Here is a 17221-nt window from a genome sequence, read left to right as displayed (position 1 = left end):
TATTGTTTCTTCAATTTATCGAATTAGCTTGACATTTACAACGTTTCCTGAAAAATAGTCACTTTTAAGACACCTATGTTAAAAGAAGACATTGGATCTAAATTCTAAAATAACATTTTGATGGAATTACGAAAGCAAAAATTGAACGTTTGAATTTGAGTTGATTACATGTCACGACTGCACATTTTTCTGCATTTTGAGCTTATTGTTTCAAAGATATTGAGACCGTATTTGCTTTTTCTGTTATCTGCAACACCGAGAGTACTCAATAAATATTTTCATGAACAAATTATTTTTCGACGGTTAGGCCCGTCATTGACAAATGACAGGACAGTTTCGCGAAAATGTGTGGAAAATTTTATCACAAAAATTCGATATTTTTATTCAAAGAGTTGGCATAATTAGACTCAGCGAAGTCTTGTTAGCTTACTAGAGAAGTGGGAGAGGTTACAATTTTAATAAATGTCTACCATCGTTGAAGTGTCGGACACTTTTTTGAATGAAAATATTTTACCGCCGAAGTGAACACAGCAAACATTCATTCTAGTACTTATAGTAACGGAGTGTCACAGTTGTGTCAAAATATTTTCTGTGTTTTTGTCGCGACAGAAAAAAAAACTTTCTGTTTTTGCATCGAGTGAAAAGTGTTTAGTGTTCAAATATGCCTTGGCGACCTAAAGAGACTATGCCCGAATACAATGGAAAGCATAAGAGGTTAGTTTCTTTGAATTTTTTCGGTGAATTTTTGGGATAAAATTTTCCATACATTTTCGGGAAACTGTCCTGTCATTTGCCAATGACGGGCCTTAGGGGATGCACTTTGAATTAATATATCCATAATATACACTTTTTAGGTAAAGCTGAGGTAATCACTATAAAAATGAATATAAAGTCGGAGCATTATAATTTGATCGATTCTACTCATTTAATTCATTTTTAAATAATTGTAGTTTTCGAAGAAATCATTTCGAAAACATTACAGTATAAAAGCTTAGAAGCGTGCATTTGAACGGATTACCCGCAGGTATACCGCGAGTAAACAGCTCTAATGCGCATGTGTAAGCTTTTATACTGTAATGTTTTCGAAATGATTTCTTGAAAAACTACAATTATTTAAAAATGAATATAATCGATCAAATTATAATGCTTCGACTTTATAGTAAAAAGGGGAATCTCGTACCGTTCGAGACTTGTACTCTAGGGTTGGCATCTCGCAGTCGATAAGCCATTTTAACGATTCAACACTGAAAAAGCTCAGAATGTAAATACAATCAAGTAAAGTCTGACAGCTTAGAGAGGCTAATTAAGCCAGAGTGTTTCCAGAGAAACAAAAAATTGGAAATGGGTGCGACCTCGATGTGGAGTGTCTTCCGAGAAACTAACGTTGTATTTAAAGGGGAAATTTTCTATTTTTGTTCGAGTACGCACTCATTTCCAATTTTTATTTTCTCCGGAACCACTCTAGTTTGTCCCATTTTTAAAATTCTCAGAAAGCACTCCATAAATCGAGTTCGTACCCATTTCCAACATTACGAAGATTTGAAAAAAAATGTATCGGTGCGAAATTTCCACTCTAGACTAAGAATCTCGCTCTGCGCGAGATTCCTCGATACCAAATAAATTCGATTACTGAAGCTGGAATCGTGATGACTATGTTTTGATCATCCCAATAATTGTTTTTTTTTTACATTCTCGTATTCCTACCTTTCGATGCATCTCTACATATATATCGTACGGGTCTAAAAATGAAATCATCGTTATGTCCACCGCATCGGAGAATAATCTGTGTGTATGCTTTAAGTATAAGATAGTTAGAAATATATGCACGAGAACGTACAAAAAAACGCGGTCATTCTTTTGTTTGGGAAAGCAAGCGGTATTTGGTTTTGTTTTTTTATATTTTTATGTTTCTCAAAGGTGGGCTCAATACTACCTTGTCTTCTGGGAGGTTTTATACATCACTATTCACCACAGCAAATAAAAGAAAAAGTATGCACTGAAAACGCACATTCATTTAAGAAAAAAAAGTTTTTTTTTAGTTTTTTTTTTATCTTCTTAACGTTCATTATATGTGGATGGATATAGCTATATGGATGCAGATATGCACGAGGTATATATGAGAAATATAGCAACTAAGTTATATATTTGTATTGTTGGAAATTACTATACTGAATGTTCACTTGTTAACCTCGCCCTCTCATCAAATTATTTATCAAATGAAAATTATGTTGTTCAGATGGAGTTTTTAGTAGGTATACCGTCCATTATACAGCTGCATATAATTCTGCTGTTATGCTGTTCTGCCCTCGATGTGGACGCTGATGATGATGTACGTACATACTGTTTTACGAATCTATAAACAAAAAAAAAACTTTTGATTTCGACTGAAATATTAATGAACTCTCAGAATCCGAAAGGCTCATAAAGGTATGCATGCATAACACAGAAACAATTCGCCGATTGAAATTCACGCAATCGATTAGTGGATACCTATTGCATGTCATATTCTTTCAGGAAAAATAAAAGTTGTGTTTAAACATTTCGCGAGTAGATTGGCTGATGGGATTGATTTCTTGAAATGTCAGAGCTATAATGACATAAACGAACGGCCGTTTCCGGTAAATAGAATTTTGGAAAGAAGCTTAGTATTGCGAGTAGTTTAGTGACAGATGCTTTTTAGTACAAATAAATGAAAATGAAATTAACCACCAGTTTGGCTTGGCATATAATTTCTGGACTGTGAATCTTTTGCATTTTTCTTATAACTACATACAATCATATAACCACCAACAGATATCTATCGGATCTATTACTTCTTTTGATTAAAGTATTTTCGATGTGAAGATCGTTTACTTCATTACGTTTAACAAAGATCTTGCTATAAAAGGCCACATTAGGTATATTGCTCATATTGTTTCTCATCGTATTTGTGTCGTCGCTGTCGATAACAGATGACATGAGGTTGTTACAGATTCAATGCGGCGTAGGGTAATTTGGCACACTGTGAACGCATTTTTCAACTACGCAAAAGATGAACTCGCACACGATTTTTCGATACCAAAATTTTGTAAAAGGAGTCATTAAGTTGATGGCATGGCTAAAAAGCATTTGCAGCGATAAACTTGCGTGTGCGAGTTCACCTTTTACGTACAATCGCTAAAACGAACTGGTGTGCATACGTTATTTTGCACCAGCTGGTCCTATTTGGAATTGTATGTGACCAGCTGGTGCAAAATAACGTATGCACACCAGTTCGGTTCAGCGATTGTAGTTTAAAATAAAAGTTCTTTTGTTGTGCCAGATTCACCGATACCAGGTCTGCTCATTGAGAATTTTAAAGTTGAGACATTGATGGTTCTTAAGTACCTTGGCCTGTCTCCCGATAGATATGTCATTACTACATTGACTTGACCGTTCAAACAATGAAATTAGAGACTAGAGATAAAAAATTTCAATATTAGATTAACCTCAGACGGTAGATACCAATGGAGCGGTTCTATGAACACACAGTTTTCCCTAGAGTCGAAAGTGGCTTATCCACTACGGATGAAAAGTATACTGACTTTATGCTCAAAAGCTTGTTGAATCCATTATATAACTTGAGATGACTTGAGATAATAATCGAAAGTCTTGTTTTCATGTATTTACTGACATCAGCTCCGCCTCGGATCAACAAAATACACACGAAAGCTCTACTTTTCATCTTTTTATCCTTTGTTATTTATATAAAGGACTATTTACTTCGGTTTATTGGGTTAAGTTAAGTAACATACAATTGTAGGTGCGTAACAACGGTAGGGGTATAATATTCAGTTTCTGGATAGAGTGGATACACACCACAACTTAACGCTTATTGAGCAAACAATTCGGCTTTTGATATACGTACACTGATAGAAAAGTTAACGCGCTGGACGTGTACTGTACGTAGTGGACGTGTAAATTGGCTGGCAGACAGCTATTTTTGGATCGAACTTCGGGAACGTTTAGTACACGTGCACTGCGTCAGTAAACGTCCAGTACGTTTGCTTTGGTATCCGAAATAAAATGAAATTTTGATGTACATTATTTCGTCAAATTTCGTTCTTTTTAATTTTAATTTTTTTATTTTTCGTGTTTTTATTCATTTATATCGTAACTTTTTCTTAGATAAAAATTTTCTCCATGTTTGGTGCTGGGTTTGAACTGGGGGGACCTCTTGATCTCAAAGCGGCGCTTCAACCAACGTTGCAATTAAGACATACTTCATTGATAGTTGTATTGTGAAGCGTTGGTAGAAGTAGGTAAACGTGGAGCACGTTTGCACACAAAGTACTTATACATGCTATACGTTTACTTACATGACACACATATGAAACTTTGAAAATATTTTTTTTAATTCTAATTAGAACTATGGTATATGACAATGACCTAATATCGAGAATCGTAATCGTAATTCCTTCTTCTTCTTTTTGCGTAATATTTCGATATTTCAACAGTATGAGATTGGAACTCAGGGAATAAAACGTTTTGAAATTTAAATGACTGAATTTAATATTTCTGTTTTTAAGTGAATCCTAAAATCCTGATACATTCATCTCATGTACGTAAAGGACTTGACATAGTTGCTATTAATATAAAATGCACAGTGTACGAATGTTAACGCACAACAAGTACGATCTTTTGACATCATACTTACCATGCGTATACAAACATCCTAAACGTGTGCTTTTCTCAAACGTGTTGGGCGTATGAGGTAATTTTGCGATGAAGTTACACATACCAAAATTTTACACATGTCCTACGTCGACTACACGCGTGAGATGTATGGCACACATATCGTACGTAAACTTACATACGACAGGTTTGCCATACATACCCGACGCATACTATGCATAACAGAAGTATATCATACATATCCGAAGTACACCGCCAAAATCTTTTTTATCAGTGTAGATGCAGTAGTTCACACAGTGGTATATGTTTTGCATTTCAACAGTTCACTTTTCGCAGCTGGTCGCAGAAAACGTGGTATGCAACACGTTGAGAAATTAAGTGTTTTTGTCACACATCTAGTGACAAAAAAACTCCATTCCTCAACTTGTTGCATAAGTTACTGTTACTCATATTGCACGGTAAAATAGCAGTTCCAAAGAAGAGCACTTGTGTCAACGTGTGAAAACAAAAATCTATATCCCCAAATCGGTGGCGACAGACACGTAAAAACTGGAAAATACAGGAACAAGTTCCTCAATCTGAATCTTCATATTAGCTAAAATTACACATATACCATATACACACCCACCGTGCACCGGTAAGGATTATAATTTTTTTCTGTTTTTTGTTTGATAATCAACCGACAACGGATGAATGGTCCTCTGCCAATATAAATAAATTGTGACAAGTATAGGAGATAAGGAGAGCAGAGAAATGTTGGCAAAAAAAAAATTGGAAAAACAAGTAGAAATTCCTGAACTTAAGATAAGAATCACTGTGCGGTAGAAAAAATATATTAAAAAATTGCTGTTAAGAATTCACAAAGAATTCTTCATTTTTTTTTCTCTTAAAATCTAACCGGCAATATTTTCTGTGTATTTTTATCTTCTTCATTTTTTTAGGTCATCGTTTCCTTTCCGCAGGTGGCTAGTAAATAGACGATAAAAATTTGAAAAATGTGGTTCGTTTATTTTAAAAACAAATAATTTCGAACGTCTGAACAAGGGCAACATAAATTTTAATTTAAGTGTGGGTGAAGGGTGTTCTGCAGCTTTAAACGAATACAAGAGTGTGTTTAACACTAAATGCATCATAGCCACGGTATTTATAATTTATAAATGAATTACTCTTAATAAGACGTTAAGTAAACATTTGAATTGTTACAACTTCATTATAGAAGGTAAGACGGTCAAAAATGAAGTATTTCTTAGATTTTATTCTTACTAGACGATTTTTGTACTTGATTTGTCCTTATTACTGGTATTATGGATGTCCTTTTTATACGGATTTGGAGTAACATTATGGCTTAACTTACTGGGGAAACATTATGGCTGTCAATCGCTATTCTCTCTTCATAGGTGGCGGGACATTTCCACACCGTCAATATCGTCAGGAACGATATTATCGTTTTTTGGACGATACTATCATCTAAAAAACGATAATATCGGTTTTAGATATTATCGTTTTTTAGACGATACTATCGTCCAAAAAAACGATATTATCGCTCAAAAAATTTTCATCCAGGACGATAATATCGTCTAAATTGAAAAATTCTAAAATATTGTCTGGACGATAGTATCGTTTTATTGTCGATATTATCGTTCAAAAAACGATATTATCGTTTTCTGGACGATATTACCGTTCTAGAAAATCTAATGGATATTTTCGTTTTCTGTACGATAATATCGTCCTGGGCGATATTATCGTTTTCTTAAACGATAATATCGTCCAGGACGATACTATCGTTTAAAAAACGATAATATCGCCCAGGACGATATTATCGTTTAGTTTTGTGTACCTAAATAATTAATCTTTTTACGAAATGAATACCAACTTTGATTGTACATAAAAAGCGTTTTAATACGCCGAGCGATCCGGCCCATTGCCCCGGAGCGAAGCGGAGGGCCGCAATGCGAGCCGGGCGATACTATCGTCTAAAAAACGATAATATCGTTCCTGACGATATTGACCGTGTAGTTATGTCGCCTCATCCTCTTCATATATACGGACGTTATATAGAAGCAGACAATAGAGAAAGAATTACGCACTGCCGCTCCTAGTTTAGTGGTCAGTTAGTCTAAAATAATTCCAATTACGAAATTTGCGATGATTGAATAACATATTTCGGTTGTTTATACATACGAAAGATAAAAGAGGTTTTTCACAGCGCAGGTGAGATATCGGTCATTTTCTCAATGGAACTTCGGATGCCTTTGTTGTGAAAAACGTTGTGTTTACCTCGGGCAAAAAGAAGGAAACTTTATCTTCGTGGTTGACTTTGTACACCTCGCTACGATCTCCCCGCCATGCAGAACACCATCAAAATGAAATGTCCAACCTTTTTCTCTATTTTAACAAAAACCTATTCCATGCTTCGCGTGTGTTCATCATAATCTGTTACGGCATAGAAACTATGTTCGCAATTTGTCCTGTAAGACGCGTCTACAGAAACCCAAATTTACTTCGATTATTTACAGTTACCCAATTTTATTATGACTATAGGATTGTAGGATGCATTACTTTTACATCCTACACACTTCCCACATTCAATTGAACCAACGAATTCTGTTCTGTTCTGTAGGCTTGCCAAACGATAAAGGGCAAGCTCAGAGGCGCTGACTTGTATTTGTGAGTAGTGGTGCCCATGAGACCCTTTTTATTTATTTTGCTGTAAAAGTGCTGGTGCTCAGAATGAATCAACCTTCGAGTAGTGGTGCCCAGGCCTCACTTGTCCTTAGAAGTCGGCGCCCCTGGGCAAGCTACAGCCCTACAACACTATACAGTCAGTCCCGTGGAATGATTTTAAATAATTATTTCTTGAGTTTTTGCCGAAAAACTGTTCACGGGACCCTCTGACAAGCCTTCACTTTTGAACGCTTTGCACCGAAAACAAACAAACTTAATCGAAAAAATTAAAGATGCGTCTTCTCTAGAATTGAAAGACGAATCCGACGACCTATCACTCATTTCAATTGGGGAACCCGTGTTCCCAAAGTTAATGAAACAACCTGCAGTTTTTGCGATATCACGAAAAGCTAAAAAATACACTGAAATGTCACTTCGCAATCTGTTGACAAATGAACAATGAAAATGTTATGAAAAGAATCTTGCATATGTTATGTACCAAGAAGGTGGATATCAAAAACGGTAGAGGTACAGCCGATCGCTATTTTGTTGCACAACATCTTATGATTAGAATTTTGCTATTTTGTCCAATTTAAACTCAACAATCAACACACGTTTTTAACGGTTTTGTTGGTTTTCTTCATGTAATTCGTTCCATTCATTCTACATGTATTTCATTAGGGTTTTACATTTCTCCCATTTCACACGAATTTCCTTCTCATGTTTGAAAGATCAGAAAAGCATTAGTATTTTACATGACTTGGAATAAAAAGATGAAAAGTATGGTTTTCGTGTGAATTTTGTTGATCCGAGGCGTAGCCGAGGTCAATAAACACGCGAAAACGAGACATTTCATCTTTTTATCCCGAGTGGATTTTACATGCTTTGGGCGTCGAAAGTAGTGCGTGAAACATGAAAAGTACCGTTTTCGACGCATGTTTACATGCATACATGTAGTAAACAAAAAAAAACCTTCTAAATTGCTTACTGTCTTTGCGATCAAGTCAGATGTGATCTAAACTGTCCTTTCAGAATTTTGATTGACGCTACCTGGTACTTCTTTAACTGCTTGGACACGCAAAGTATATGGTGCCACCACAAGCAGATAGTGAGAACTAACTACTTGTATGTCAATGGTGCCAATCGACAAAATCAAAAATGAAATTGAATTCGTTGGTTCAATTGAATGTGGGAAGTGTGTAGGATGTAAAAGTAATGCATCCTACAATCCTATAGTCATAATAAAATTGGGTACCTGTACAACAACCTCATCTGTTAACAACATTAGTTCCAGAAATAAACAAAAAGCTCTGTCTTATGCGGCCTTTTACTGTAAAGCGTATGTTAAAACTATTGAAGTAATAGATTTCGTATCGAACACTTTAAGAACATGAAAAGTAAGAGATTTATTGCAATTGCACTTAAAACGTTGACTGCCAAACAAACTGATGGAATATAGATAAAGTTGACCATTACTAAGTTTCGTATAACCTTTTTAAAGCAACACAAACACTTGCACGAACATTTGAAGTATGAAAAGTTTTACCGTCAGATGCTCAAACTAGTAAACAAGAAGCGTTCATCTATAATAAATGATTTTTTGAAAAAAAAAATTGTAGTTCCTTCAAGACTTGAGACCAACAGGCAGAATTTTCAAATTTCTTTATTCGACAAACTTAGACTTTGATTGACCTTGAATTTGTTCATTTATCTAGGTCCGTGAGCAAATGGTGAAGCGCCATTGGTTGTCAGGAAATAAACACTTCCAACTATGCCCGGACCATCTTGAACCGGCTCTCCTCCCAAACGTCTACTCGTACCGCTAATAACACAATTTCTATCTCGAATATCGTCTAAGCCTCTGCATCGAATAGCTCCAAAAATGTGTATTGGATTGATGGATTCTACCATCAAAGTAGTTGCTAGATTATGACCGCACTGTCCAGTAAGATCTACGCCGCATCCAGGTTGACTCGTACCCTGAAGACAGGTAACGATGATTTACATTGTCGCACACTACAAAAGTTCAATGTGAAGTTACCCAATTCGGGTAGAAATTGGCATGTGCAATTGGATGTTGGAAACCTAGTCGTCCACCGTCTGTTATAATTGACTCTACGTAATTTGCATCTGTGTGATGAAGTCTATTTGCTGGGTCATCAAGGGCAAAAAGTGGTCCGGCCTATTGATTGAATAAAAATTCAATTAAAGGTTCATAAAACATGCATGCTTCTTCTTCGTACTGGATCTAATCCAACTATGGTCTCAACTCTTCCGCGAGTCGTTCGCTTTCCTGTAGCACCAGCGACTTGCGCTCCTGTAAATTCAATCTTCATAAGCGAACCGCATTGAAACCATTAACAAATAGTTAATTCACCTAGTGAGTGACCTACTACACTGACTCGTGAATGTGGAAGACCGTTAACGTTCAGGAAGTCAATGAATTGTGCAACCACTTGACCGACTTCGTTGACGCGATTTCTAGCGAGAACATAATTTGGTGTACCTGCTCCCCGTCCCCAGTCTACAGTAAAAACATTGAAGTCGCCACGATTCAAGTACGCGTTTCTAATCGATGCACCAGTGCCATCATGTCCGCCTCCATTCCATCCTTCAGATATTTAAATTGGAATTTCGATAACGGGTATGAGATAAGACTGGAATGTTGACGCAATTACCATGAATTTGGAATCGCGTCTGATGGTTCACATTGAAATTACTGTTGACGAGTTGGGCTTGATTGTTAATTTGGATAAATTGGGGTGACGTTGGATTACTTCTGGTAAATAAACGGAACACAACATCGTTGAACGCATTGAACAGCGGTGTTATATCCTGGTCATCGTTATTTCGAATATCAACCAAATGCATGTTGCCATCAGTGTCTGGTACAAGTTGCCAATCCTCTTCGTCGGCATTTCTGTAGTTATTCAGCGGAATAGCAGTGGCTGAAGGGAACAAAAACAATATTCTCAACGGTTCCACACACAGACTTTTCACTATCATCTTACCAGAAGCCACAACCAATGCGAAAAGAAACAGCTTCATGATGCGTATGAGTCAATTGTTTAACTATCTTTCGTTTTATATTTGAACATTTTAATCTTATCGAACACTGTTATACCGTTCCTATTCGCTGGTGATTGTCTTATCACATTGACGCTTTTTTAACTATTTCAAATTGATATCTTTCAGAACTCATCGGACCAGTGACAGAGGAAGAAATTTTCTGCAAAACATCGTCGACAATAGACTATTTAGTATTGATGTGAAAGAGGAGCGGTGGCTTATTTTTCTTGAGTTCAATGTCCCAATTGCTCTGGAGGACTCAAAGACATCTAGGCATTAACAGAAGTCATTCGTATCGCGTAGCTTTAGAAGCAATCGCTAATCTAGCGAAATAGTAGAATGTATGTTAAAGCTGATGAAGTAATAGATTTCTTATCGATTAGTTAAGACGCAAAAGCTTTAACGTTTAGCACTGCAAGCATGAGTGATCATAGTGACAGCTGCCAAATTATGTACTATTTTCAGTATATATTTGAAGTGCGTTGGGTAAACTGATTCGTCTCAATCGTCTTACGAATGCATTGTTTTATGTCGTAGAAGTTTCTGCTTTTGCACCTCAGATAAACAAGGCACTCTGCAACCGATTATTACAGTCTTGGCCATAGAGACAATACCTGGACCTAGACAAGTTGTAATTCGATTTTTAGCGGAAAATATTTATTTACAAATCACCAAACAAGAAAAACTTAACAAAAAATTCGCAAAAATTAAAAATAAGGAATGAAGAAAACAATCGTTGCTATGGCAAAATAAATGGTGATGAACCATTGCACGAAAAAGCAAATAGCTCTCGCTGGTTGCGGTATAACGTAGACTGCGTAGACGAATGTATGCAAGAGTCGAGCAATTGTCGCTATTAAAAAGCAACTTTTTGCAAGCCATGGCAGAGGATCCGTTAAAACGTAAAGCAGGCCAATTGTCAGATACGGCAGGATGTTTTCCATGTCGTTTCGATGAGCTCTGTCAATAATGAGAATCACATCAGTGCACTTATTCTTTACAACTTTAAAGTTGAGATATTGATGGTTCCGAAGTACCTTGGAACGAATGAATTAATGATGGACTCGACTATTTAAGTCAACCTAGTCTTAGTTCTTAGTTTCTCCCTATTGGTGAGTTAAATATATTTAGTCAAAAACGTCAGTTAACGTTAACTTTACTTCCCCACATGAAAACAGTACCTCAGGTTTTAAGAAAAATACCTGAATTAGCACTCACTGCATCCCTAGTAAATGTCATTACTTCATTGACTTGACCGTTAAAACAATGAAACTAGAGACTGCGTGGGTATGGTCAATCGACCGATTAATCTTGCACTCAAATTATGTGGAATTATGCAGAAGAAATACTCGCTAGACATGACACTATGAATGTGATTTTCTCTCATGGTTTTTCTAGTGCAGGTATTCCTAGCATAATACAGCCACCTGGTATCTCAAGAGATGATGGCAGAAGACCTGATGGAGTGACTTTAATACCATGGAGTCATGGCAGGTCATTGTTGTGGGATGTAACTGTTAGAGATACAATGGCTGCATCGTATATTAACGAGTCATCAAAGAAAGCACGCTCAATTGCTGACAAAGCGGAGAGACATAAACATAATCATTATATGAAATTAAAACAAAATTATTTATTCACCCCGCTTGCTTTTGAGACTTTAGGTTGCATGGGTCCTGAGACGAAGAAATTTGTAGAAAAATTGGGATCATTAATGAAAAAGGCAACTGGTGAGGCTAAATCCAAGGACTATCTTTTGCAAAGAATTTCAATCGCTATACAACGTGGAAACGCAGCCTGCATTTTGGGTACATTAGGGAAAAATAGGATAGATGATTTTTATTTATTGTAAATTTAATCTTTTTCTTTGGAAAAGATCGCTTTTTTACTGGCTGCGTCATTATTATGAGCAGTCTTTTTTTGCGCTTTTAAATAATAAAAATAAACAATGTGGAATTACTCCAGGCTGACATTTGACCATATCTATTCTATACGCTCATTGCGTTAAAACTCATTTCCCAGCGGCCTAGGGACTAAAATAACTTTCGTTTCGCTTTTCATTGCCTAGTGTGATTGCAATCCGTCGATAATAAAAGCTCCAGACAAGGAGAGAGAATTCAAATTCTTACCTTCGAACACGGTTTATATTTTCGTTGTTAAAGTTAACTTCGGCTCCCTCAGAAAAGACAACATCTTCTGGTGCTGAGAAAGTCTGTAAAATAAATGAGAAAATTGTGAATTTAACAAAAAAAATCGATGAGATAAGCTTAGGTGTTTGTTTATGGGCAATGAGTAGTAAGGCCCACCACTTTTTTCATCTAATGATTTTTATCCCTTTTGGTAAAAAAGGGAAAAGCTAAGAGCTTCGAGCTTTTTTTGATTTCCAAAACAAGTTTCCAATGATCATTCGAAAAATCGAAAAAGTTTGAAGATTGCAGATTTCTACAAATTAAGAGCGCACACCCCTTGGCAAAATTGTAGCCCACATTTGTGCGCAAAAAAATTCATTTTTTGATGATTTCTCTGAACCAAAATCGTTTTGTGAGAAAGTAAAACCAATAAAGCATGCAAAAATGTGTGACTTTTAAAGGAAAAATTTTGCAAAAGTTTCTCCAAGTTATCATCCACAAACCAATTTTTCCTTTAAAAGTAACACATTTTTGCATGCTTTATTGGTTTTACTTTTTCAAAAAACGATTTTGGTTCAGAGAAATCATCAAAAAACGAATATTTTTGCGCAGAAATGTAGGCTACAAATTTGCCAAGGTGTGAGCACTCTTAATAAGCTGAGCAGTTAATTAGTTACGTTACATATCTACGGGACAAATGATATAACTAGGCCCCACCTTATGGGTGGGTCAGGTCCCTTGGCTGTCTGATTTTCTCAATCAATTTTTGCGACATCGATTCTCATGCGATCGTAACCCTAAATATTTGTAACTTGGCAGTTGCGAAAATACGAAAATATGTCGATTCTCGTGAATTTAAGAATTCCAGTTGTCACCTTTACGCGTTAAGCATTCTTAAATTCACGGCAATCGGCGCGCTACTTATTTTCTTATAAATTTTATTCAAAACAAAGTTTTAAAAAACAACATTTTCAAACGATCTTAAGTGATATTGTCTGCTATAAACGGTGGTGAAAATATTTTCTTGCTTGAACAAAAATGAAACTCGTGTGGATTACGGCCTTCGCTTCGCTCTGGCCGCAAAGCACACACTCGTTCAATGTCTTTGTATATAAACAACTACCACAAAATCACTCAAAAAAATCTTTTCGAAATAACGTCTAGATTATTGCTCAAATACTTTCCATCAATTAAATTTTTTTATGGAAATACTTGCTTCGCTCTGTTTGTAAAGCTCACACTCGTTGAAATTTTCTAGATTCTGAGACTTTTTTAGCAAATAAATCTACTGAAAATCGGCCCCATTTACTTATGAATAAGGTGTGCAACTCGTGTGATTACAGCCCTCGCTTCGCTCCGGCTGCAAAATTCACACTCATTCATTTTTTTCTAGCATAGACAGCAAGAAATCACACATAAAAGTTTTTTTTGGAATAAATCACAGATTGTAAGATCACTCGTTCGTTGCAGCCCATCTTCGAACTTAATTCCCCGTCGAATAAAAAAGTTTTTTGGAAATCCGTTGAAGATTGCTCTAGTTATCGTGTTATCAAGCGACAAGACAAAAATTCTTTTAGGAATATCTCAGAGATCTCCCGCCCGTTGTAGCCCATCTTAACCTCAGGAATGTAATTCTCCGTCGAATAAAAAAAGTTTTTGGAAATCCATTGAGAATTAATCGAGTTATCGTGTTATCAAGGAATGAACAAAGTGTGACAAACATTTTCTGTATTTAAGGTTTTTGGTCATACATTCATGTATTTTCAATCATAGTAGTGAACATTGTGTGACAAACATTTGAGAGTGTTTATCATCCATAAGACCCATGACTTTCAGTCAAGGGAATTACTTCTTGCAACGCACTGTCTAGCACCGAAGCTGACTTTAACGTCACTCAAATAGAGGACTGAACCGATCAAAGTTGGCTATTCTTTTTCATACAATGGCTATCAAAAAATTTAAAAAAAATAGTCAACAGGTGTGTTTTTGGCCTTCTAATTGAGTGATGTCAAAGTCAGCTTCGGTGCTTGACAGTGCTTTGCTTCTTGTGTTAAAGTTATTGTTCCCAGCCGAGAACAATCGGGAGAAATCTCTTGTTGTTCATCTAAAGGAGTTCAACCGATTTTATGGTCCTAGTCGACCGACAAGTTGCTAGTTTCTCTAGAACATACCAAGTTACTTAAAATCTTCTATCTATTCGAATAAAATACTCTCAAGTTCTTTACCACAACGAAAGTGAAAAACTAACTTCCACAGCTCAGAACAAACCGTAAAAATGGTTTAATGAAATGCATAACCCTTCAGCAAAAGTGGTTGAGAAGTAAGTGTCCTCTTTATGAGCATATTACTCTTATATTTTGCAAGGATGAATCTTAATTTTTAATTATTGATGTAACTATTTTAATTGAGTGCCACAGTTCTGGCTGGTTGCTGTTTTACAAGCAGTATATGTACGTATAGTGACTTTATACTATCAACATTTTCATCTTGAAAGTTATGAGCTTTTTCAGTGAAAAGTTTTGTAAAGCTTTTGAGTTTAAGTTGTAATTGGAGAATCTCATTACCTCAAGTCGAGTAGAAGTTCAATTTTAAATGATGGAAATTACCATAAAAATAACATTTTGCATAATCGTTTGCTCAAGCTTGCACTTTGTACGATACGAATCTATTATATATAAAAAGAAACGTTTGCATGGCTGATTATAAATCGCTTGGTTTTAAATATGCTATCGAAGCATTTCTTAGTGAATCTTATAATCCAGCAATTTAATTGTATTTACCGAGGTAACGGGATTGGAATTACGATTTTTGTTTTCTCCATTGCATCCGAACCACTTTACCAACTTTTGAGCATTAAAAAAGAAACACAAAACAAAATCATCAAAACATTTACGTAAGCAACAAATTGATGAATTAACTTTTTATAGAAAATGAGATTAACCTGCGTACGAAATCGTTGAATTGATGTTAATGTCGACATGACCAACATTTTCAGCACTAATATTGCAGAGCACACAATGAACGAACAGAATACAGAATTCGATCGATCAATTAGTTCGTAAGTTTTTAACATTTTGTCTGAATTTGAGACTTTTATTTCTGCGATTTGTTTGTATTAATGAGCGTGAATTCTACGAGTTAATAATAATAACCACACCACACTTTCACTTGGCTGATACGACACTGAAATGAATATGACTTCAACATCAATAACATCTTAACTCTTGTGTATAACGACGTTAAGAAACGAGTGTAATCTTGTCGTCATTAAATGAAAAGACTTAAGGTCTGCCTCGTATATACGATGATCGTTGAATTAATAAAAGAAGGGGCAAGCATTGTGCAATGTCTAATAAAAAAACGTCTTGACCTTTCTTCTTATGACATCTTATTTCAACAAAAGTTTTCTCCAGATTCAAATAATTATTGCCGTAGGTCGTAGCATAAACGGTAACCGACACTCTAATATTGATGCTCGTCAACTAAAAGGAATAGAAATGATTGCAGAGGAGCAATACCTTGATCTTTCGATAAAGTTCTGTCGTTCATTCTCCATTTTTTCAAAACGTATAACCGAAAAAATGTGCCCGGACTGGCCATACTGTGAATCCGGGTGATTCCCGAAGTGTCCTTTAGATTTTTCAATGGAAATTTTGAAATTTTAGGCGTTTTACCAATAAATTGTGTATAGGCCTCGGAGCGCTTTTTCGAGCCAGTCCGGCCCTGATGAACAAACGACAAAAGTGATGCCGCCTTTTTTTAAGTTGAATGGTTGTTGAACCCACAAATGAAACTCTGTGTTCGTATTTCATCAATTGTTTCCGTTTTGGTTCTCGTTGACGTAGATCATATCGCTATCTAGTGAGAAACTACCACGAATTCATGACGTATTTGCGACACACAACAAAATATTGCTCCTAATTTCGGATAAAACGCTTTTCTGGCGGATACGTAAGGATACGATGATAAATTTATATCGAAAACGGAAGACAAAAACCGTTGAAGTCTTATGCTTAGGCTGCGAGCGCACTTACGCCGTTTAGCACTCCGTTTACGAGTGAACAATGGAAGCTCCTCCCACTTTCCATTGTTAAAACGTAAACGGAGAGCTAAACGGTGTAAGTGCGCTCGCAGCTTTAGTTTCCTCTTACCAAAAAAAGTACTCCGTGTGAGAGACAAAATTGAGTTTTTTCAATTTTTCTTTGTTTATTTGACAGATTGCTCTCTCACGGCTCTCTCACGGAGTACTTTTTTTGAGTGGAATGGGCACTTTAGTTGTACAGAATGTTACAATTCACGCTGTAAGTGTGGTCGAAATTCAAAATGGAAAGTGCGAAGGTCTTTCTAACGTAGCGTCATTTTCATACAATGAAGCGTTGAAATGTATTTTTCTGTTCACTTTTTCATCGAATCGTTCACTTAAAATTCAAATTTTAGGCTCACTTACGACGTGAATTCAGAAGACAAGTGAGAAGACATACAACCGTACGTAGCGGTTATATAATATGAATCCTTCGACTTGCTCCGAAAGAATCCTGTAACAGACACTTCTTTGGTGCAGAGTTCCATGTAGAAAATAAAACTGAAAATTGACGTTCTTCAGAGGACATTTTAGCTTTAAATGCTTCGGAGAACGTATCATTTCCAGCAGGTGGTAGGGTTCACTGAACAATGTTTCTATGATTATACGGTCGAAATTTGTGATA

The 17221-nt window shown here is 36.0% G+C and overlaps 2 protein-coding genes across 3 annotated transcripts; both read right to left on the bottom strand.

Annotated features, from left to right (window-relative positions):
• Positions 1-8955: 8955 nt before the first annotated feature.
• On the bottom strand, positions 8956-10369 carry LOC119072668 (lipase member H-like). The gene is made up of 6 exons (XM_037177925.1): positions 10329-10369; positions 9996-10265; positions 9695-9928; positions 9561-9634; positions 9359-9499; positions 8956-9297 (listed from the first exon to the last, which is right to left on the bottom strand). The coding sequence occupies exons 1-6, from the start codon at positions 10363-10365 to the stop codon at positions 9025-9027; spliced, it is 1029 nt and encodes a 342-aa protein (XP_037033820.1). The 5' UTR covers positions 10366-10369; the 3' UTR covers positions 8956-9024.
• A 673-nt stretch (positions 10370-11042) lies between these two features.
• On the bottom strand, positions 11043-15745 carry LOC119072851 (microsomal glutathione S-transferase 1-like). 2 transcript variants are annotated; one of them, XM_037178162.1, is made up of 4 exons: positions 15457-15745; positions 15296-15358; positions 12516-12598; positions 11043-11346 (listed from the first exon to the last, which is right to left on the bottom strand). In XM_037178162.1, the coding sequence occupies exons 1-4, from the start codon at positions 15586-15588 to the stop codon at positions 11094-11096; spliced, it is 531 nt and encodes a 176-aa protein (XP_037034057.1). In that variant the 5' UTR covers positions 15589-15745; the 3' UTR covers positions 11043-11093. The 2 variants fall into 2 exon arrangements, with proteins under 2 accessions (XP_037034057.1, XP_037034058.1); XM_037178163.1 differs by lacking the exon at positions 15296-15358 and having other exon boundaries at positions 15457-15743.
• Positions 15746-17221: the final 1476 nt, after the last annotated feature.

This window comes from Bradysia coprophila, assembly GCF_014529535.1.
Source record: "Bradysia coprophila strain Holo2 chromosome IV unlocalized genomic scaffold, BU_Bcop_v1 contig_84, whole genome shotgun sequence".
NCBI classification, from domain to species: Eukaryota; Metazoa; Arthropoda; class Insecta; order Diptera; family Sciaridae; genus Bradysia; species Bradysia coprophila.
This window is presented reverse-complemented; position numbering and strand designations above follow the sequence as displayed.